The sequence below is a fragment of the Bos grunniens genome, chromosome 11 (assembly GCF_055505025.1).
Source record: "Bos grunniens cultivar Pamir isolate PY7600 chromosome 11, Bosgru_T2T1.0, whole genome shotgun sequence".
NCBI classification, from domain to species: Eukaryota; Metazoa; Chordata; class Mammalia; order Artiodactyla; family Bovidae; genus Bos; species Bos grunniens.
In genome coordinates this window covers 37,122,382-37,145,960 of record NC_141175.1, presented here as the reverse complement: position 1 = coordinate 37,145,960, position 23,579 = coordinate 37,122,382, and the positions used below count along the sequence as shown (strand labels likewise).

The window sequence follows — 23,579 nt, the reverse complement described above, 5'->3', positions numbered from 1 at the left end:
GGAGATTTTCAGCAGATAACTATGCCTTCTACCTCCTCAAGAGTGGAGGCCATCAAGTGAGAGCCCTGGCCCCCAATCTCCTCCGTCTGTGTCTGCACCATCCTCGGTGGAGGGGTGTGCTCCTCTACTTCAACGTCTCAGGGACCTTCACACCGACACTTCTCACCTCCAGGCTGCGTGAATTTCTTTCCCTCTTTTTTGCCTCTCATTCTGCCAGAATATCAGATTCTGGAGAACCTTTTAGAAGTCAGACAACAAACCGCTACCTCTCTAAATTCCCTCTCCTCTTAGTTGTAACAATAGACATATACATTTTCACACTGGAGTCACCTCCTGTCCTCATGATTCCATTCTTTTGGGTCCTTTGAGCTCAGAAAGCATTTATCTATATAGACTTCAAGTTATTTGGGGTTTTTTTTGTTTGTTTTAGAGAACTTGATGTTCAGTGGCTTTTAGGTTATTATGTTGTAATATTAATGGGATGCATCCACTTAAGTACATATACTTTGGAGTAATTTTCTTCTCCAAAGCACATAAGATCCCTCTTAAAAGCTGGGAGCTCTGTACAAGCATATTTTGAATGACTCATTCTAGAAATTAATAATTAATAGAGAAGGAACTAAAGACTAAAGCAGAGAGAATTAGAAGGTAGTTATTTTTTATGCTTAAACTTTTTACTGATGAATACTGGACCTATGTGCTTTTCTATTAACCTGAAGTGATGGTTTTCCCAATTTGCACAAAATAGTACAGGATTAAGTTTCCCCAACTTTAAGCTTTCTTCCACAAATCTTCCTCAAATCTCTAGCAGCTGCCTTCTGCTTTTCTATATCAGTCTGTCGCTGTAAAAATGATCTAGCACTGAGTTGATTTTGTAAGTGGTTTTCCTCATAGCACGTCAGTATTTCCTGGGTTTCATCAGATCCAAACTTGTTGAAAAACCACTGCATTGTGATATCAGCATGTGTAATGAAGTGATGATATAACCCAGAAACGTTATGATCCAGTGCAGCCTCCATCCAAAGGTGATGGAAATGCTAGGAGAACCAGAGGTTAACCTTGTCAGCCAGCATGGTGTGTCCCTCCTCCCTTCCCCTCCCCTCCTCTCACTCTCAACAGACACATTTTGAAGTCAAACATATAGATTTTTTTTTTTTTTTTTTTTTACGTATTTCACTGGGAACTGGGCTTCCCTGGTGGCTCAGAGGATAAAGCGTCTGCCTGCCATGTGGGAGACGTGGGTTCGATCCCCTGGTCGGGAAGTTCGCCTGGAGAAGGAAATGGCAACCCACTCCAGTACTCTTGCCTGGAAAATTCCATGGACGGGGCCTGGTAAGCTACAGTCCATGGGATTGCAAAGAGCAGCACACGACTGAGCACACTTCACTGGAAACAGACTGTAACCATTTTAAAAAACTAATTTATAATTTTTTAAATCCATTCGTCTGTAAGTTTTGCCTAAAGCTGGTCTCTGCAAAGCCTTTCTTTCCTGAGCCCACTCCCCTTCCCCAGGTAGTGGGGCCGCTTCTGGGCACCCTGTCCCAGCACGCTCTTCTATAATAGCGCCTCTCCTCCAAGCTCTACAAAGATGAGGACGTTTTCGCACGTGTTTCTTATTCTCCCGTGCTTACAAATTAATATATTCCCAGTAAACTCTGAATGGTTTCCTCATCTGTTAAGTAAGTTTGGATGACATCATCGCTAAGGTTATCTTCCCATCCACACGTTTGGCCTGTGGTTCAAAGTCTCCATCCGTCCATCTCTCCCGCCTGTAGGACCCAGATGTGATCAACACCGCTTTGCCGGTAGAATACGGGCCCCTCGTGGAAGAGGAGGAGAAGGTGCCCATGAGGCCCCAGGACCCCGAGGGAATCCCTCCTCTCCTGGTCTCGGCAGCCCAGGCCAAGCGAGAGGAGGGCCGCGAGCCGGCCGCCCCCGCCGCTCTGCCCTCGCCTCCGCCCGGCAAGGCCGGCAAGAAGCCCGCGGTCGCGGAGGCCTGTGTCCGAGGCGGCGCCCGGCCGCCGGCCGTGGAGGGGGGACACGTCAACATGGCCTTCTCGCAGTCCAACCCGCCCTCGGAGCTGCCCCAAGTCCAGGGCTCCAGGAACAAGCCCACCAGCCTCTGGAACCCCACCTACGGCTCCTGGTTTACAGAGAAACACACCAAAAAGAACACTCCACCGGCCAAGAAGGAGCAGCGCGAGCCGGGGCCCCCGGGCGGCGAGGGCGCCCGTGCTGTCCCGGCCCCCGCGCCCGCCGCCCGCCACCCGGGCGCCTCGCTGCTCCTCGAGCCGTCGGCGCTGACCGCCAGCCTGCGGGACGTGCCTCTGTTCAGGCTGCGCCACTTCCCGTGCGGCACCGTCAACTACGGCTACCAGCAGCAGGGCTTCCCCCCGGAGGCCGCCCCCGGCCCGGGCCGCTACGAGGACCCCGCGCCCAAGAGCCAGCCTGCGCCCTGAGCCCCAGCCCGGCCTGTGGAGGGACAGGCTACGGCTCCTCCGCAAACCACTGACCAAATGTCACTCTTCATTCTGTGCCAACTTGTTTTGAAGTGCCACATCAAAAGCTGTGTTTTCAAATTGCTTCTAAAGGTTTGGAACACGGATTCATCCCAGTCTTGCAAAAGGAGAACATATAAAGACGAGTGATCAACGCGAGGCCGGGACGGGGCTGCGTAGGGTTCTGACGGATGGCTGGTGCCCACCTGCTCCTGCTTCTTTCCCTGTCCCGTGTGCTCTGCTCCACGCTCGCAGAGCTAGCCGCTCCCGTGTTTGCTAGTCGGAGTCATAGGTGTTCCCTTACCTGGTCAATGTGGGCCTGGACCACTTGAGAGCAGAGGGAACCGAAATAAAGTTCTCTTTAGTGTCAGCGCGGGGACATTGTTTACTTGGAAAAGAATCATGGAGAACTCACTGGAAGGTCACTGTGGATGCTGGGTGCTTTCACTTGTGCTGAGTCATCGACGATCATATCATACAAATGTGGTGAATAGTTAGAGTAGTAGAGAGAAAATGTGTATACACTCACCTGAATGAAACACAAGTACTCAAAGTGCTTTGAGGATGGTAAGATCCAGAGAGTCCAACATCCTGGTAATATACCTCAAGCCTTAAGAAAACCCTACTACTAACGGTGAACAGTGGAGTGTGAGGTTTCCTACTGCGTCGGAAATTTGATATTTAAAATTTTAATTCCTTATTTTAAAACTTAGCACTAAAATAAACTCCGATATAATTAAAAAAAAATTTTTTAAATGTAAGCAACAGTGATACATCGAGGCATAAAAATGTATCCATTCATGAGCATTAGTGTCACACTTTCTAACAATTTCAATCATGAAGGGTACCAAGCTGAAGTTTCTACTCCTGGAGATGAATCACGGGAGCAGCAGGCCCTCCAGTGGTCCTAAGGAGAGGTACTGATTCAGTATCCTTCCTTCCAGGCTTTTCCCCAGTTCCGGCTCCTTAATAGTGTGTGATTCTAGCACATATGGGAACAGAAATTGACTGAAACACAAGGCATAATTTGTATACCTGTCAAATACAGAGAAAAACAGTTTTTTTCTCTGGGTGACAAGTGAAGGAATTAAGGAACACATGGAGTGCTGAGGTTGGTAGTGACATGTTACAAAGAGTTCTGAACTTGGTTTTCACACGTGAAATTTATCTCCATTGCAGACAAGTTAGGAATCTGTTAAATCTTACACACAGAAGTATGCAATGATGCTTTATCAGAAAGTTTTCATCTCTTTCTTTCTGCTCCCCTCCATTCTCTTTCCCAGTTTCATTTCTGGTGGTAGCTGTGCCAGAACCTCACTTTTGGACGAAAGCATTTTTTATCACTTGTTAAGCACTAAACATTCCCAAGCAAAAGGACTGTGTCTATCCACCTTCCCCTGCCTTCTCAACTCCACTGGCATCAACAGTCTCACCTGGACATGAGGCCATTCTGTTCTAAGCCAACACCAGACCAGTGAGTGTTGATTCCCCTATGGCAGAGCCTTGCCTAGTCAGTAGTTCTTCACATCTTTAGAAGCTCAGATACCTTGGACATCACTTTTCTTTATCTTCTTGACTGCCAAAAGTATCTTCATCGGACACACATGAAGATGAAACATCAATGAACTCATCACTAAATACTTGTATCAATAAAGTTTTAGCTCATGCCCGGCACAAAGTAAATAGTCTAATTATATAACCATTAACTCATAAACCACCTGAAGGTGTCCAAGAATCACACTTTGAAAAATACCCTCCTAAAAGGATGACAGAGCAACTGTCATAACGAGAACAATTTTACTTTATACTTGTGACACCAGTAACCAATTAAACAGGGAGCATGCTACGTGGTTAAATAGCCAACTCTTTCATTAACAAGGGAAAAATCTTATTCCTTTCTCTTCTTAAAAACTACACATCCACTACATTTTCAGGTTGTGCCTTACTACCACGGAGATTGATTTGTTGATTCTCTCTAATCATCTTTATTGGTATCAGTTTTCATGTAAATGGTAGTCCAATCTTAAAAGCCTGTATACATGGATAATAAACAACTCCACACCGAGATATGATGACCTCAAGATGTTTCATTTAACTTGCTAATCGCCCAGGTATCAGCACTCCAGCCATATGGCTCCAGCAATTCATACTGATGCTATGGACTCACGTATTTATTAATTATGATGGAAAATTCCACCTAGAACATGGACAGGCACAATTAAAGTCTGTAGAAGTTACATTAATTAAGCCATAAGCTAGTATAATTATTCATGTCCCACATCTATAAAGAAGCTCATCATAAGTTCACAATCATTCCATTGGGAAATTGACAATTTGTGAGGAATGACTGGTTTATCAATATTTATCAATGACTGGTACTTCAATATTTTAGCAGATCAATATATCAGGAACAAACTTTTATTTTTTTAGGAAGTGTAAGATCTACTTGGTAGTTGAAAGACCAGATTCTTCAGGTCCAGTTAGGATGTGCGTCCTGGCTATCTATGGGTTCTTAGATGTGTCTGTACCTCAGTGTCTCCATATACAAATTGAGGACAATAATGTCCCTTTCTCCCTGGCCCTCAGGGAGATTACAAACTGTGAAAGCACAAGCATTCCCTCTCATACCTCTTGAATTCCTTAATGAATTGGGTTGATTGTGGGGAGAATTTCAAAAGTTGGCATGTGTCTCTATATGCCTGCCCTCCCACTAGTCCCATCTGGTCCTCCCAGCGCCCCTTCTGTGCCACGTGGGCATCAGTTGTTTAATGACAGTAGCAAGAACTCGACCAGAACCAAGTCCTTTCAGCTCAAAAGAAGAGTGTGAAGACTCTCTGCTACACTTAAGTGTTAAAAAATGAGCAACAGAGGAAGACATTTAATCAACTTAATGAATTCTTTTTGAAGTGTCTGGCCTCTCCATATAGTTTTTTATAAACCTACAGCTGTAAAATATTACATAACCACAGATTAACTTTATTCCGTAACACTTGGGGCTTTTACCTCCAGATTCACAGGGCACACCACCAAAACTCCCCAGTGGCTCAGTGGTAAAGGATCTGCTTATAATGCTGGAGCTGAAGAAGACACAAGTTCAATTCCTCGGTGGGGAATATCCCCTGGAGGAGGAAATGGTAACCCACTCCTGTATTCTTGCCTGGAGAATCTCATGGAAAGAGGAGCCCAGCAGGGCTAACAGTCCATGGGGCCGAAAAGAAGCAGACATGACTGAGCACACATGTACCACTAAAAATTCTAAGTGATCAGGCTATTTTTAACAGATTTTTCTCTAGTAATAGTAGAATTAAAATTCACATGAGCTTTGTAGACCTAAAACATGATGCGTATGAATTTAGACTACTCTGAATAACAGACTTCCCATGGCAAGATTCATAAAATGTATGAAGTGCATTGTCAATCTGTCTTTAGCTAATGACTTTTTAAATGGGTCCCCAAAGAACACACAACTTGACTTTGCTAATTTCACTGCAGCAGATGGTTCCTTGTGCTGCTGTGTGAACATATAAAACAAAAACCAGAAATTCCTATAATCTTCCACAAGATGCCCTAAAACAAAAGATAATTATTGAGAACAAATACTAAGGCTTCTATTAAGATTCTGTTTTGATTTGGTATCCTGAGTAGGTGTATTTAATTTTTAATGCACCACTCAAACACAAAGCTATTTTTAGCTCTAAGTTAATAACTTTTAAAACATTTGAAAAGCTCAGTGTAAGGAAATAATATGACATAGTGTTGGGGGCGGGAGGAACACGGCTTCAGTGTTCAGTAAATGTAAATGAGCATGTTACCTTTCCACGTAAAGATGGCACCACCAGGCTTGCCTCAAGAGAACCCCAGATACCGCATTTATCTGCAATACTGTGCTCTGTCCATTCCTCAGATCCCTCTGTTTGACCTGTGCTCCAGCAGTTACCCCACTCCATTCCTCTACTAAGGCCTACTGCCTCCCTGAAAGCAATTACTCAAAATAAGTTATCCTGCCATCACTAAAAGCCTCATTGGGCAGGCAGGTTTTTCAGCCAGTGTTAGTTGAAAGGCAGTCTTACTAAATGAATCCACTAAGCCTTAGTATATTAGTGCTCCCTAGAGCACTTACATTGTGAGAGGTTATTTGCCAGTACAGATGATTATCAGACTGATAAAAACCTCACACGGTTGTAATATTTTGCATGGTTTAGCACTCACCAATTATTTGAGAAGTAGCATGCAGACCAAGTGCAGGAGTTGAGTATAGGTATTAGACAGCAATTACCTACTTACATGACTCCAGCAAGTTAAATTCTCACTTTCTCATTTAAAAACATGAGCAGTTTGGTCTCAAAGGCCCCCTTCCAGCTCTGAAGTCTGATTCTGTAAGACTTCACTCCTGTGTAAGGTAAATCCCTACATCTGGCCCACAGTTGGTAGAGGGGTGTGTGTGTGGGTATATGTGTGAGAGAGAGACAGAGAGAGAGACTCTTAATTCATTCAAAGCCAAAGCCAATTAATTCAGTGCACAATCCCAGTGATGCAAATTATATTTAATCTTCATTCAAAAGGAGACCAGAAAGAAGTTTAGCATCAGTTCTCTGTTTATTGTTCTATTCAAAGATCTCTTTAATAAATCATAAAATCATTAACATAGCAAAATGAGGTTAATTCAAGATGGTTTCCTGAAAGAAGCAAAGCTGACACAGGACTATGAAAATCATATCTTAATGACCTTCACACTTACCATGACACGACTTATTTCTCTTTTGTTACGTTTGTGACAGTGGCAGCCTTATTAGCAAGGTAAAATCATGTGACTTATCACTCGAAGGTTCTCCTTCACCATGCCTAATGTCCAATGACAGATCTCATGTACTTTCTGTCCGTGACCATTCCCAGCGTAACAAAGCCCATGATGAGCCACATGCTGGAGACCAGGCATGTCCATGGAGTCAGGCCTCCCTCAACAAACATCGTGGAACCATTTATGATGAGGAATTCATAGTAACTGGAGTCCTCTCTCCCAACCACCATCGGATTGGTTAGAATCCCTCTTCTCAGCTTTGTAGAGACACCCACTGCCACTGGAGGGCAATTTTTAGAAACCTGTGCTGGATTATATAGCTTTATAGTGGATTGAGAAATAGGGAATCCCCAAAAGATAGCCAATTCAAGTGTCCCACCAAAGAGAAGACTGTGACGACTGCAGACAATTTTCTATATTTTAGTGTATCTAACAGTTGAGAAAAATATTTTTAAATATTTTTTCTTTATTCCACAAGAATATTTATGTGATATTTCACAGTTCTCAGAGAAGTAAGATTAAAGACAAATTATTTTTCTTCATGAATGTAACCAGTAAGCAGCAGGTGATGTTTCATAAAAGAAAACAAACTCAAGAAGGACATGGACTGGATTTTCCTCTGTCTCACACCAGGAGTGTGAAGTGAGGCCTCAAGAAACCTCATGCTATTTCTTAATTCCCTAAGCTCTAGTCCCTTCAAGAAAGAGAAAAGATCGCTTGAGAAAAATCACATTTTTAACAGGTACATATAATCTATTGGAATTCTTAATGGAAATCTATCTTTACTGGCAGGTTCAATAAAGGAAACTGAAAATTTTCACTTTCATCCTCTTCTCTGTTGTGTATAATGCAAAATCCACTTTCCCCTGCCATCAATATGGAATTTTTACGACTATTAAAATTCATTCAAAAATCCAAATTAGGATATTCTCCCAAAGATACTGCATAGCAACACCTATCCTTCATAACGAGAACTGTCAAGGACGGCCAATATCATCAACACTTGACTAAGACTTAAGCTGAATCTCAGAAGTCATATTAGACATAGAATAAAAAGGATGATTTGAAACTGTGCACATAATTTTAACATGATTCATTTCCATGTCAGTCTTATTTGATTTGTTACATGAAAAATCACTGATTTGGTCTTCATGAAGGTAAGGGTTCTTCAAGTAATGCCTCTCTCAGGCTGGAGCTGAAAGAACTTAGCTTCTATGAGATCAACACAGGTCAAAGAAAACACAGCATGTAGATATTTAAACTTCCTAAACTTTAGGAATGCTTCAAATTCAGTTCAGCGCAAGTAGCTTCCTGAGACTCCCTATTTAATTTAATTTATCCAATTCAAACAACTCTGACAAAACATCCAGTCCTGAGACCGGCTCCTCTGAGAACAGAGGCATACAAGGTGTGCGCGTGAAGACCTGAGGATCTACAGGAGCAAGCTTGACACCTGGGGTGCATGAAGGATTTTAGAGCTGCAATTAAATCATATTCACGATCGCTGGTCAAATGATGGCAGTGATCGCTGGAGACAGGTTATGTTTTAGCTAAACAGCCTCAATTTAAACACCTAGAGTGTCTTCACTAACAGCTCAGAACTTACAGCCAGCCTCTCCTCAGCACCAGGACCACACTTTTCAATTTGAACTAAAAAATGACAAGACCTACTGCTGCTTTATCATGAAAATTCTGTTATATTTTAAAGAATGAGAAGAAACAAGGATCCTACCCCCCAACCCGTGCCTTTCTCCTCAAGGGAAAAGGCTATGAGCAGAAAAGAGTTTCATTTCTACCACGCATAATGAAAATACATTGTTGTCAGTAATGTGCCCATCCACTCTCCTCCACATAAATTTCTTTCTCCTTCCTTAAAAGGAGCACTGGCAAAAATTTTGCTATAAAAAAATTATTTTTGCCTATGCAAAGGCCTCATATTCTGCTTGTAATAAAATCTTAACACAACTTACGTAACTTGTTCAAACCCCACACAGTCTCCATTAAGAATGTCTGTTGTGTATTCAAGCAGCTTATATGACATTGTTTGTAAATAAGGGCCTATGTACCAAGGGATATTACTAAACAGTTACTAAAATCATATGTGATAATGTGAGCTTTGTATTAACTACTGTGTTTGTATAATAAATGAGTGTAGTAAAGCAAAGGGCATGAAGAAAAATAAAAAATTCTCCTACTTGCTTGTCATGCAATGAAATGTATTATATGTCTCTGGGTCAGTCATTTAGATAACAAATATCCAGTGAACAGTTAATTACTAGATCCAGATCCTAGTTAAGATGATTCCGAACACATTAGGTCTCTAGCCATTGGTCAGTGTGGTTTAAATAATATCACATAGTCTAAATAGGTAGGTCCAAAATAAAACTCTGAAATAAAAATGCTTGACTCCAGAAACCAGTGCTGTACACACGTGGCTGAGATCCAGTCCACCCTCTCTGTGTTGGAGCACACATGTTACTGTGTCCTCTGAATTAGCACCGGCACAACGGAAATTCAGAGTCGGCCCCAGGGAAAACAGATGGGCAATTAGGTGACCACACTGTCCTTCCTGTTCCCTTTTCTACCCTTGACACCCAGCATGTCACTATTTGGGGTAAAGGTGGGCTACCATGATTCAAACCTTTCTTGTCCCTTGTCCTCCCTTACCCAGCAAAATGTACCTGTCCGTGGCCTGGCTTCTCAAGCCCACCTGGCTGAAGCTGGCAACCTCTACTGTAAACCATTGATGGCCTCCACTGCCTCGGCTCATTCAGCAGCATTTCCTCAGCATGTACTAGGTACCAAGTATTATTCCAAGTGTTAGGGATGAAGCGATGAACAAAACAATTAGAACCCACTCCTCAATGAGCACAAAGTTGAACATAACCAAGGGTGGTAAATGCTAAGTAGAATAATAACACATGAGAGGGATAAGAAGCTCAGGAGAGGACGGTACGAGGGACTCACCATGGTTAGTGTCTCAGCTCAGACTCTGCAAATGTCTCTATCTGAACACATTTAAAGCACTTAAACATACTGCCACCAAATTACCTTAAAATATAGAAGCAAAAGCCTTTCAGTAGACATGTATTTATATATAATTTTAAATCTGTAAACTCAACGTTTTCTATCCTACTCTAAATAAATGAAATCCCACTGGTATAAAAGGTAATTAAGCAATTTTAGAACACCACAGAAATATATTATTTTCTTAAATGACTCTCTGTGCATCAAAACAAAGTAATAAGAAAGTAGCTGAAAACATAACTTTATTTGCTGAGTAGAAGCATGGCACTTTTTAAGACTCTCAATAGGTATAGGACAAATCCAAGTCATTACTGTAAGAAGAAAAAAAATTAAACACAAAGCATATGTAATCTGAGTATCTGAGAAAAGGTACTGCAGGCAGGGTCAATGACAACATGCCACTCCAAACCAGCTTCCCTTTTTATTAATGTTCAAGATGGGAACTTTGAATGACAGAAGCAAAACACAAATGAAAACACCTAATTTTTATGTATAGTATATGTAAACATACACATTACATGGATTTAATAATCCTAATCTAAATATGAGAACAACTGGTTCTCTAACCTCAAAATAAATTCAGTGTTGACATTACTGTTACTAACTTATAGGGTTTTCCATTTAAGAGGAAGAATTATGGACACCCAAGTTCAGTGTAGTCATGGATTTCATGGTAAGATATAAATAGAGTTTTTAAGAAATAAACTATATAATAAAATAAGTTTACTTTTGAATCATAGTACAGTCACTTTCTTCAATCAAAAATATTCCTTGATTATAAAGCAGCCTTACTTTGCAAATGTATTTCAGGAAAATAGCTCTAGCAATATTTGTAATTTCATACTTTTTTAAAAAAGGCAGCAAAGCAACAGAATTTAGATTTTAAACAGTATATTGCAAAATAGTTCAATGTATTCTTTCTAAAGCACAAAGCAAGCTCCATTTTGAAGGATGCTTTTTATCTTATAAAGCAAACTGCTCTGATATTTCTGTGGTAGTTTAGAGTCTGAATATCTATGATAAAAGATAAATCTTTGTACATATAGGACAAACTTCAATACATATCCACAACACAAATGTTTTGCATTATTATATCACTCTATCATGAAGCTTAGTTTGTTAACATGTACTCAAAAGGAAAATAAAGACATGTTACAGCTCTGCAGCTTTATAACAGGCTGAATTCTGCAACAATTGAAAACATGAAACCAGCAGCAACAGCAAAGGCAACACCAATCTTATGAATAATAAAACACCAAAGTCCATAACCATTTAAATGAATAGCTACTACATTCTTCTTAACATATCTTAATTTGCTCTGTCTTAAATATACTTTTTTTAATATTTTTCATCCCCAGAGGAAATGGTGGCAAATTCTCCACAGAGGAAAGTGCATCATGTTTTATTTTCAAAGTGCTTCACGTGTGTGTGTTTTATAGATATGTCTAATAAGGAAGTTAAATATGTGCAAATAGTTCCAATTGTGACTTGAATTCATGACCCTAATCATGGGATTTTGGAGCTCCTCCAGATGAGGCAGTCACCAACACAGAAGAACGGTCTGAGATGACGCACTGGGCAGCAGCAAGGGCCCAGGCCACAGGTGGGAGACCTGCATTCTAGCTGGACGGTCTGGTGACCAGCTAGCTCATGACCCAGGTGAGGAAGAGCAGCTTCAGAACCCCGCAGCAGCAGAGGTTGAGCTCCAGAGCCCCAGGGGCCCATCCACCCCCACAGCTCTAAAGTGTCTGTAGGTGGGACATTCCCAGAAGGGCAAATAACGAAACCCAAAGACAAGAAAAACGCACATCATGCAGCTGCTACTCTCGCCTTGTCCTCAATGGTACAGAAAGAAAGAAAAACTCCAGACAAGGTCATGTGAACATCTTAACATTAACCAAAGCTAGTGAAAACCTGCACAATGATGGTATATGGAAAATCCACTCTTCTGTGCAAAAATGAGACGCAAAAGCAGCCAGTCACCTCGTGGCACATTTTCCCCAAGTTTAAGAATTTTCTTGGGTCTAAAGCTTTAAAAGCTTTTAAAAAAAATCTTAGTTTTATATTGTTTTAAGAGACCCATGATTCCTACAGTTCATATTTCAAGCTTTTTAAAGGGGTCTCTCTGAATTGTTATAATGGTCTATATGAAGATAGTTGTATTTTCAAATTTTAAATAACGGCTAAGTGAAGTAAACCACTAGTCATGGACTTTGTGTGTGTGTGTGTGTGTGTGTGTGTGTGTGTCTGTGTGTGTCTGTGTGTGTAAGCTCATTTATTTTAACAATGTAGAAGCCTAACTCAACAATTCTCATCCACCAGCTTGGACCCGTTTATTCCCCGGTAGGTCACTCTGCTGGGCCTCACGAGGACCCCGTGGTTGGGCTTGCAGGTGAAGTAGCGTTTGTCTCCCACTGCCCCGTCATTCTTTCCCTTGGGGCTTCGAAGCTCCAGGCCCAGCCAGATCCCTGAGGCGAAGTCGGTGGGGCCCACGTACCTCACGGTGGCCATCTCATTGGAGCTGGTGAGGAGGACCTGGGAGCCCTCGTGCAGCTTCACGCTACCCTCCAGGCCGCCGGCCGTCGAGCTGCTGCTCCAGCTGCGGTGCAGGGTGGGCTTTGACCTGCGCACAGGGGACCGAGGGAGATGCTTCAGCATGAAGCTGCGCGACGCCGTGTGCCATGCTCCCCTCCAGGCCAGGTCCACAAGTCACTCACCAAACAGCACACTGGGCATTCACAACTGGATCTCTCCTATTCTACGCAGCAACATTAGGATATACTGTTGCTTAAAGTTTTTCTCTTCGGGCTATTTTAATGCTACCTTCATCTAGATTTAAGATTTCACTAGCGATTTATGTATGTGCACACACATTTTATACCTATTTAATGAAGCAAAAAGAATGAAACCCGGTATTTGGCCGTGGTAAATTAAAATTACCTTTTGTTCACCTTTCAAATATTTCTTTACATGAAAACCATTTTTAAAAACTGTGAATCCACAGCTTTGGAAACTACACACACACACACACACACACACACACACCTTCTATGAAGGAACTCCAGTTACATTTAAGGGTTCGCCACTCCCCCTTGTCACTAACATCAGGAAGGATCTTAGTTGCCTAGAACAGGATTCCTCTCCTTTCCTCGACAACAAAACATTACTTACAAGGTACTGCCTCCAAGCACCTGCCACCCACATGACCTGATGACACAACCACCAGGCACCCACATGCAGCCCAGACAAGCCCTTCTGCCAGCACTGCCCAGAGCTTCTTCCAGTCCCTGGGAAGTAGCTAATCCTGAAACCTGCCCCAAATAGAAATATGACCAGGATCTTGTTGCTCTATAACCTGAGACCTCCCAAAACAGTCATCCAGAAACCACCACCATGAAGCCATCCACCCACCATCCACACCATCTCTCCACCAAGAGAAACCCTTATCATGGCCACACAGTAGAGATAACAAAGAACCTGTTACCAAAACTGCATGCAGCCTGATGTGAGCAGAATCTGGGTCCTGCTTGTTTTCCATTTTATTTCACTCTCTGTATTTTTAAATACATTATCACACACCGTGTCTCCTTCCTACATACTTCTACCTATTAATGCTGGAGAAAGGAAGAGCACTCTAATTTTCTGGGTAGGAAAACTGAGGTAAAAAACCTGTCCTATCTGATAAATCTGAGTTTTAAAATGCAAAGGGAAAAAAAGATTATTTACCACGTTGAATGTACAAATATAATGATAAAGTTAACAAAGAAATACATAATACATGTGTGTGTGTGTATCCTCCCCAAAGTGATGTCTTTTGGCAACTTGATGAAATTACTCTGAATTTCACGTGACAGTATCTACCACTTCCTGAGCACTTACTATGTGCCAAACACATACATTATCTCATCCGACCTCACCCAAACCAGTGAGGAATTAAAAGTTAAGCTATTTGCATAAGGTCAGAGAGGTGGCAAAGAGGAGTGCTGGTGTTCAGATCCAAGCTATCCAAGGACAAAGGCCAGGCTCTTGCTCATAAACTCAATGAGTATTAATAATTGAGAAAATGCTGAAAGATAATAATATGGCAAAATTTACGTTTTAAATTGATTATATTTCCTCAATAAGAGTATGCTTTTTTTAAAAAAACAGGTACTAGTGTCAATCTGTAGAAGGATGAGTAAAGCTTCCTTTATTTTTATTTTCAAGGAAAACCAACAGAAGTGTTGATATTTTCTTCTCATGTCAACTCATCATCTTGTATGTATCCATACCTGCTGTATCATCCCCATGGTTCAGATTTCTCTCTCCTTCCCTGGTTTCTCTGTATCATGCTCTTTCACTCACCAACATCTTGACACTGATTTTGATACCTCTCCCCCTTCGAAATCCTTTATATCCTGGTTGTCTCTTCTTAGTAATTTCTTCCATTCTGCCTAAGAACTCTTGAATATCTTCAACAAACTGGAGCATAAAGTTATTGCCCTTAAACTCTTTCAGCTAGTCACGTGAGGAGACCAATTTCAAAAGCTCACAATTGGTAAAGGTTTTGAGGAAGGGGTAGAAACCAAACCAAACCCACCCAACTCTGTGAAATAGTACCTGGTAGCGCCTCAGTCCCCGTCAGGGTTCTCACGTCAAATCTCAGATCTCTGTGAGGCTTCCCAGTAACTTCAGACCATCTGATTACACAAACCACCTGACTGATGCTCATCTGTTTGTTAAGTTCTGATGCATGGGCTGTAATTCCAGGTGGCTTTGAGGACCCCATGACTAGTGCATGTCCCTAACTCAGCTAGACGCTCCCCCCTGCCCCCCAGAGCACAGTTCATAGAGTAACTGGAAGAATTTAAAATTGAAAAAAATAAAAAACTCCTTAACCCAATCAGTCTAAAAGAGCCTCATATTCCTCAAAAAAAAACTTTTTTAAGTTTCTGAAAGTTTCAGATAACTTAATAGTTATCTGTTATCTATTCTACCCACGAAATAAAGTGGGTCTGGGGGAAATAAATACAAATGAGAAAGAAGAAAAAGGAGATTCTATCTACAAAGAAACAACAATAAAAGCCTTTTCAGCAGTATATTCTACAAGAGGAAGCAGGAATATTTTTTAAAATAATAGTAAGATTATCTTATGCAAATAGGCCTGACATTTCTATTATGGACTCCCCAAAATAGTAAGTCAATTATCTAATTAAGTAAACAGAGTGTAAAATCAATCCACCCTATTCAAAGATAACACAAAATTTAAATTCCTCCAACTTTTATTAATAGTACTAAGCCTCTTTGAAAATATATTCAGGATACTACCTTTAGTCATTGGTGACATTTTTAATTGAGCTTGCAAAGGAGGGACAAAGAATTCTTCTCACTGACACACTCATCACACCTTTTCTCCTAGGTGTTAAAATTCTACCATGCAATGTAAAAGATACAAAACTCTACTTTTCTTCCTTCACAGAATCCTGTCATATTCATCTTCAAAGATGTTTTTCTAAATCTTCTTAATACTCACTTGGCAAAAGCATTTCTTCTGTTAATCTCTTTTTGGGAAGAAGCAGAAGTTGTACTGAAACTTCTCCTAAAACCTAAATATGAAAGTCAAGGTCAGAAGAGGAAAAATAAATCACAAATTCGCAGTTCTTGTTAAAAGCTATCTTTTATCATTTCTTCTATAGACTTCTATTTTACTAAATGGTTCTCTGAAAACAGACAGAAAAGAAAATAAGTGCATGTAGAGTGTAACATGAGTGTAGATTTCTTGATAACTGCTATTTTACCTTTCTCATCAAACCATGCACTACATGAATAAGGCAAGATCATGACGTTACTTTTGGAAGTTTTTATTATAAACTTTCCTGAATACCAAACAAAATCAGATTATACATTGATAGAGTTGAATCTTTTTACTCTCAAATATTATAACCTTGATAAATCACATTTTAAAAATAGGATTAAAATGGTTTTAAAAACACTACTACTAAATATATTGTGAACAATCAATTTCAGAGCTTCTGGGTTTTGGCATCTCCAAATGACAGAGTTCTTTAAAAAAAAAAAAAAAAAAGACTTCACAAAAGGTAAATTTTTTAAAAGATGTGTTTAAAAAAGAATGGGATTTCCAATTCTGGCAGTTACGGCACACCAGATGTGCTGAATCAATCTCTTGAATGAAGCAAGTATAATTTTAAACAACAATAATCTTTTAAAAAAAAGAAAGAAAGAAAAACACTGTTGAGCTCATACAAGTGGCACAATTCCAAAAAGGCCAAAAACCAAAAAGAGAAACCTTGAGAGGTTCCCCCCAAACAATCCATCACCCTGTACCCCAGGACTAGACTGCCTTCTGGAGAACCTGGGGCCTGCCAAGATGGGGTTCTGACAAAAGTGAGGGTCTTGAGCAGCTCACCCTCAGTGTAAAGTTAAATGAGAAACAAAATGAAGCACCACAGATGAACACAAAGGAAAGCAGCCTGTGTCAACCCTACCATGCAGAAGGTGAGTTCATTTTATCTGAGTAATATAAAGGCAACAACACTGCAGAGAATGTAGACTAAAGTTGGCAGTGCCTTGTAGGCAACTGGCAGAAGTAAATACAGGCGTACCTCAGAGATACTGCAGGGTCGGTTCCAGACCACCACAATAAAGCAAATATCTCAACAAAGTGAGTCACAGACTTTTTGGTTTCCCAGCATATATAAAAGTTTACACTACACTGTAGTATGTGATAGCATTATGTCTTTAAAAAAAAATGCATGTACCTTAATTTAAAATTACTTTATTGCTAAATACTGCTATCCACCATCTGAGCCTTCAGTGAGTCACAGTCTTTTTGCTGGTGGAAGGTCTTGCCTCGATGTTGATGCCTGTTGACTGATCAGGGTGAAGGGTGCTAAAAATTGGGGTGGCTGCAGCAATTCCTTAAAATAAGGCAACAATGAAGCTTGCCACATCGATTGACTCTTTCACAAACGATTCCTCTGTGCAGCCTGCCTGTTTATAGCATTTTACCCACAGGAGAACTTCTTTCAAAATTGGAGTCAATCCACTCAAACCCTGCTGCTGCTGTACCAACTGAGTTTATGTACTGTTTGAAATCCTTTATCGTCATTTCAACAGTCTTCACAGCATCTTCACCAGAAGTAGATTCCCCCTCAACAAGCCACTTTCTCTGTTCATCCATAAGAAGCAATACCTCATCTGTTCAAGTTTTATTATGAGACTGCAGCAATTCAGTCACATCTTCAGGCTCCATTTCTAGCTCTCTTGCTATTTCTACCCCATGTCCAGTTACTTCCTCCACTGAAGTTGTGAACCCTTCAAAGTCATTCATGAGGGCTGCAATCAACTTCTGCCAAATTTCCATTAATGTTGATATTTGAACCTCCTCCCATGAATCATGAATATTTTTAATGGCACCTAAAGTGGTAAATCCTTTCCAGAAGGTTTTCAATGAACTTTGCCCAGATCTAAGAGAAGAATCACTATCTCTAGTAGCCATAGCTTTATGAAAAGAATTTATTAAATACTAAGAGTTGGAAGTCTCAAAATGACTCCTTGACTCATAGGATGAAAACAACATTAATTTTATTGTACATGTCCATCAGAGCTCTTGGGTGACCAAGTGCTTTGTCAGTGAGCAGTAATATTTTGAAAGGAATCTTTTTTTCTGAGCAATAGGCCTCAAAAGTGAGCTTAAAATATTCAGTAAGCCACGTTATAAATAGATGTGCTGTCCTCCAGGCTTTATCGTGCCATTTATAGAGCACAGACAGAGTAGATTTAATGTAATTCTTAAGGGCCCTAGGATTTTCAGAATGGTAAATGAGCACTGACTTCAACAGTTACCCACTGCATTAGCCACTAACAGGAAAGTCAGCCTAGACTTCCCTGATGGCCCAGTGGCTAAGACTTTGAGCTTCCAATGCAGGGAGCCCTCATTTGATCCTGGTCCAGGAACTAGATCCCACATGCCACAACTAAGAGTTTTCATACCACAACTAAAGAGCCCACATGTCACAATTAAGACCTGATGCAGCCAAATCAATCTTTCTTTTTAAAGGCTACCCCTTCTTTGAAGCCTCACATTGACTTCTCCTCTCTAGCTGTGAAAGTCCTAGATGACATCTTCTCCAATACAAGACTGTATCATCTACATTGAGGGATTCCCAGGTGGCTCAGTGTAAAGAATCCTCCTGCCAATGTAGGAGACATGGGTTTGATCCCTGGGTCGGAAAGGTCCCCTGGAGGAGGAAATGGCAATCCACTCCAGTATTCTTCCCTGGAAAAATCCCATGGACAGAGCAGCCTGGTGGGCTACAGTCCATGGGGTTGCAAAGAGTTGGACACGACTGAGCACACATATGTACCCATGTCTACATTGAAAACCCACTGTTTAGTGGAGCCACTTTCATTAATGAGCTAGCCAGATCTTCTGGGTAACTTGCTTCAGCATCTACATCAGCGCTGGCTGCTTCACTTTGTGCTTTGATCTTATGGAAATGGCTTCTTTCCTTAGACCTTATAAACAAACCTCTTCTGACTTCAAATCTTTTCTTCTGCAGCTTCCTCACCTCTTGCGGCCTTCACAGAATTGGAGAGTTAGGGCCTTGCTCTGGATTAGGTTTCGGCTTCGGGGAATGTTGTGGCTGCTTTGATCTCTCCAGACCATTAAACCTTTCTCTGCATCAGCAATAAGGTTGTTTCTTACCATCTGTGTGCTCTCTGAAGTAGCACTTTTAGTTTCCGTCAAGAACTTTTCCTCTGCAGTCACAACACGGCTAACCGTTGGTACAAAAGGCCAGCTTCTGACCTATCTCTGCTTTTGACGTGCCTTCCCCACTAACTGTAATCATTTCCAACCTTTGATTTAAAGTGGGAGACATGAGACTTTTCCTTTCCCTTGAACACTCAGAGGCCGTTGTAGGGTTCTTAATTGTCCTACTTTCAATACTGTTGGTTTTCAGGGGATGGGGAGGCCCAAGAAGGGGGAACGAGATGGAGTAACAGCCAGTTGTGGAGCAAGTCAGAACAACAACATGTATCGATTCAGTTCAGTTCAGTCGTTTCAGTTGTATCCGACTTTTTGTGACCCCATGGACTGCAGCACGCCAGACTTCCCTGTCCATCACCAACTCTCAGAGTTTACTCAAACTCATGAGCATTGAGTCGGTGATGCCATCCAACCATCTCATCCTCTGTCGTCCCCTTCTCCTCCCATCTTCAATCTTTCCCAGCATCAGGGTCTTTTCAAATGAGTCAGTTCTTCACATCAGGTGGCCAAAGTATTGGCGTTCCAGCTTCAGCATCTGTCCTTTCAATGAATATTCAGGACTGATCTCCTTTAGGATTGACTGGTTGGATCTCCTTGCAGTCCAAGGGACTCTCAAGAGTCTTCTCCAACACCACAGTTCAAAAGCATCAATTCTTTGGCACTCAGCTTTCTTTATAGTACAACTCTCACATCCATACATGACTACTGGGAAAACCATAGCTTTGACTAGACGGACCTTTGTTGATTTATTGATCAGGTTTGCCGTTTTATATGAACGAGGTTCACCATGCCTCAAAACAATGTCAAAGATTACTGATCGCAGATCCACCACAAAAAATATCATAATAACAAAAAAGTCTGGGGCTTCCCTGGTGGCTCTGTAGTAAAGAATCAGCCTGCCAATGCAGGAAACATGGGTTTAATACCTGGTCTGGGAAGCTGCCACATGTTACGTAGCAACTAAGCCCATGTACCACAACTATTGAGCCTGTGCTCTAGAACCTGGGAGCCTATGTGCTGCAACCTCTGAAGCCCACGCAGCCTAGAGCCTGAGCTCTACAGCAGGAGAAGCCACCACAATGGGAAGCCCCCGTCTGCCACAACTAGAGATATGCCTGTGTAGCAGCAAAGACCAGCACAGCCAAAAATGAAACTTAAAAAAAATTAATGTTAAAAAAGTTTAAAACTTCAAATTTAACCCCTGTCTCTGGGTTAAAATGCAACCCAGAGACATAAAGTAAGCACAATGCTGTTTGAAAAATGATGCTGAGAGAGTTGCTCAAGGCAGGTTACCACAAACCTTCTATTTGTAAAATATATATATATACACATATATAAATAATATCTGAAAAGCACAAAAAAAGCAAAGCACAATAAAACAAGATATGCCTGTATAATCTTCTTGAGAGGCATCAACCCAGGCTTCAGAGAATTTCCATATATTAAATTCTAAGTAGGTAAAATAAGTATTTCACAATAAATTACAAAACTCACAAGGAAAGAAAGTGCCACAAGTTAGGCTCAACAGAAATAGATGGCAGAATCAGACTCACAAAGATTTCAGATATTGAAATATTAAACATAAAAGGTAATAATATTTAAAATGCTTAATAACATAAAAGAAAAAATCTTGGAAAAAAAGGAAAATAATAAGTGACAATAAGTAACAACCATACAGACTTACAAAAAGAAAACAAATGAAAAATTTATAATTAAAAACCTTTGTGGCTGAATTAGGCAGTAGTATAAGCACAGCAGAAGAAAGAAACAGAAAGGTAACTCTGAAAATATCCAGAATACAGTCAAGAGAGAGAAAGTTCTGAGAAATATAAACTAGGCATGGAAAAGTGAAAAACTGGACTATCCTACTCATCAGAGTTTCAGAAGGACATAATAAAGAGCATGAAGAAAGAAATATTTTCAGAATATGAACAATTTTACAGAGTAAATCAAAGATACTAACTCCCAGATCCAGGAGGACCCAAGATGCCAAACAGAATAAACAAAGGGAAGTCTCCACCTAGACACAATCAGAGTAAAACTGTACAAAATAAAGCAAACAGAAAGGATCTTAAAAAGCAGTCAAAAAGCGAAGATAAAACATCTACCATCACTTCATGGCAAATAGATGGGGAAACAACAGAAACAGAGACAGACTTTATTTTCTTGGGCTCCAAAGTCACTGCAGATGGTGACTGCAGCCATGAATTAAAAGATTCTGCTCCTTGGAAGAAAAGCAATGATCAACTTTGACAGCATATTGAAAAGAAGAGACATTACTTTGCCAACAAAGGTCAGTAGAGTCAAAGCTATGGTTTTTCCAGTAGTCATGTATGGATGGATGTGAGAGTTGGACTATAAAGAAAACTGAGTGCCGAAGAATTAATGCTTCTGAACTGTGGTGCTGGAAAAGACTCTTGAGAGTCCCTTGGACTGCAAGGAGATCCAACCAGTCCATCCTAAAGGAGATCAATCCTGAATATTCATTGGAAGGACTGATGCTGAAGCTGAAGCTGAAGCTCCAATACTGTAGCCACCTGATGCGAAGACCTGACTCAGTGGAAAAGACCCTGATGCTGGGAAAGATTGAAGGCGGGAGGAGAAGAGGACAACAGAGGATGAGATGGTTGGATGGCATCACCGACTCGATGGACATGAGTTTGAGTAAGCTCCGGGAGTTGGTGATGGACAGGGAGGCCTGGCATGCTGCAGTCCGTGGGGTCACAAAGAGTCAGACATGACTGAGTGACTGACTGAAGTGAAACCACCTACAATGGTACAGATTAGACAGACTCATAACTGACTCCTCAAAACACTGACAGAAGACAGAAAACAGAAGAATGATAATGTCAATGTGCAGGGAGAAAACAGCTTTCAAACTAAAAATTCCATCAATTTTTACTTTTACCTGGTAAAACTATCATTAGGAAAGACAGTTAAAAACTGAGAGCATTTGCTACCAATAGACCTTTTCTTAAAGAAATTTTTAAGAATACAAATGAGTTAAAAACAAAACGATTTCAAGAGGAAATTCAGAGGATTTATGATTGAAGATATTGGTAAATATGTATAAGCAAATTAAATAAATATCAATTATATAAAAACTATTATAATAATGTGAAATTTGTGAGGAAAATAAAGTAGAAACAGAATAACTCAATTTATAAGGATTTTCTATTATTTGGAAAAGAGTAAACATAATAATCTACTTTAGGCTTTGTTAAGCATGTATGTCAAAGTACCTACAGTAATTACTATGAAGCATATTTATAGAGCATAACTTTTATACAAGTAGAAAACAAAACGAGAAAAATAGAGGGTAGGAATATAAACAGAATGAAGTCAAGAGAGGAAAACATTTAAGGACAAAAAAGTTGAAATATTAGAAAAAAATAAATAACATATCCAAATATATTAGTTATACAATGAATGCAAATAGATAAAACTCTCAGATTAAGAGACAAAGATTGTCTTTTTTTTTTTAAGTAAAATCCAGTTATATTCTATTTAGAAGATATTCCAAAAACATGAAGACATAGAAAGATTAAGGCAATGGCTAGAAAAAAAGTTTTTAGACAAATACTTAACCACAAGAGGCTGATACAAGATAAAGAGAATTACTATAAAGCAATACCACTGACATTAACACCAAAATGGAAGAACCATGTTGGTATAAATATAATAAAATGCATATAAAAATCTACATTAGGAAAACTATAAAACTGATGAAAGAAAGCAAAGATCTAAATATATCAATGGGTAGGAAAATTCAATACTGTTAAGCCATCAGTTCTTTGCAATTTCATCTATACATTCAATGCAATCCCAATGAAAATACCAGCAAATTATTTTGTAGCCATCAACAAACCATTTGCAATGTTTACATAGAAAGGCAAAAAGCCCAGAATAACCAACACTAAATTGAGGAAGATGATCAGAGTCTATTACTACAACTGAAGAATTTCTATAAAGCTACAGTAATCAAGACAATGTGGTATTAGCAAAGAAAAAGACAAACAGATCAACAGAACAGAATAAAGGGCCCAGAAATAGACTCACACAAACAGTCAACTGCTCTTTGACAAAAGAGCAAAGGCAATTCAACAGAGAAAAGATAGTCTCGTCAACAAATATGCTGGACCAACCAACATTTGCATCCAAAAAAAAAAAGAATCTAGACATAGACTTACACCTTTCACAAAAATTAACTCAATGAATCACAGATATAAATGTAAGACACAAAACTATAAAACTTCTAGAAGATAGGAGAAAATTAGGGTAACCTTGGGTTTGGTGAAGACATTTTCAATACAAAACCAAAAGCACTAGTCATGAAAGAAAAAACTGATAACTTGGACTTCATTAGAATTAAAAACTTCTGCTCTATGACAGACACTGTTAAGACAATGAAAAGCCAAGTCACAAAATAAGGAAAAACATAAGTTTGCTATTTTGACTACTTAAAAATTAAAAGCTTCTGCCCATC

General features: G+C 40.2%; 2 protein-coding genes across 11 annotated transcripts in view; one reads left to right on the top strand and one right to left on the bottom strand.

The window, feature by feature from the left end:
- The window catches only part of ALK (ALK receptor tyrosine kinase), a 747,102-nt gene extending 734,290 nt beyond the window's left edge, over positions 1-12,812 (top strand). For both annotated transcript variants that reach the window (XM_086323612.1, XM_086323611.1), the window contains one exon: positions 1,776-12,812. In XM_086323612.1, coding sequence (XP_086179738.1) covers positions 1,776-2,459 — 684 coding nt within the window. In that variant the 3' untranslated portion in view covers positions 2,460-12,812. The remainder of the gene's footprint in view (positions 1-1,775) is intronic.
- The window catches only part of CLIP4 (CAP-Gly domain containing linker protein family member 4), a 65,141-nt gene continuing 52,110 nt past the window's right edge, over positions 10,549-23,579 (bottom strand). For 7 of the 9 annotated variants that reach the window (XR_015135838.1, XR_015135836.1, XR_015135837.1 and 4 more), the window contains exons 15-16: positions 15,836-15,908; positions 10,549-12,946 (exon numbers count right to left, since the gene is read on the bottom strand). Coding sequence is in view for 4 of the 9 variants with exons in the window: in XM_086323610.1 (XP_086179736.1) it covers positions 12,625-12,946; positions 15,836-15,908 (395 nt within the window). In the remaining 5 variants the exon portion in view is untranslated. Of the gene's footprint in view, positions 12,947-15,631; positions 15,909-23,579 lie in introns of those variants that run through there. The other 2 variants (XR_015135835.1, XR_015135834.1) reach the window with 1 other exon arrangement.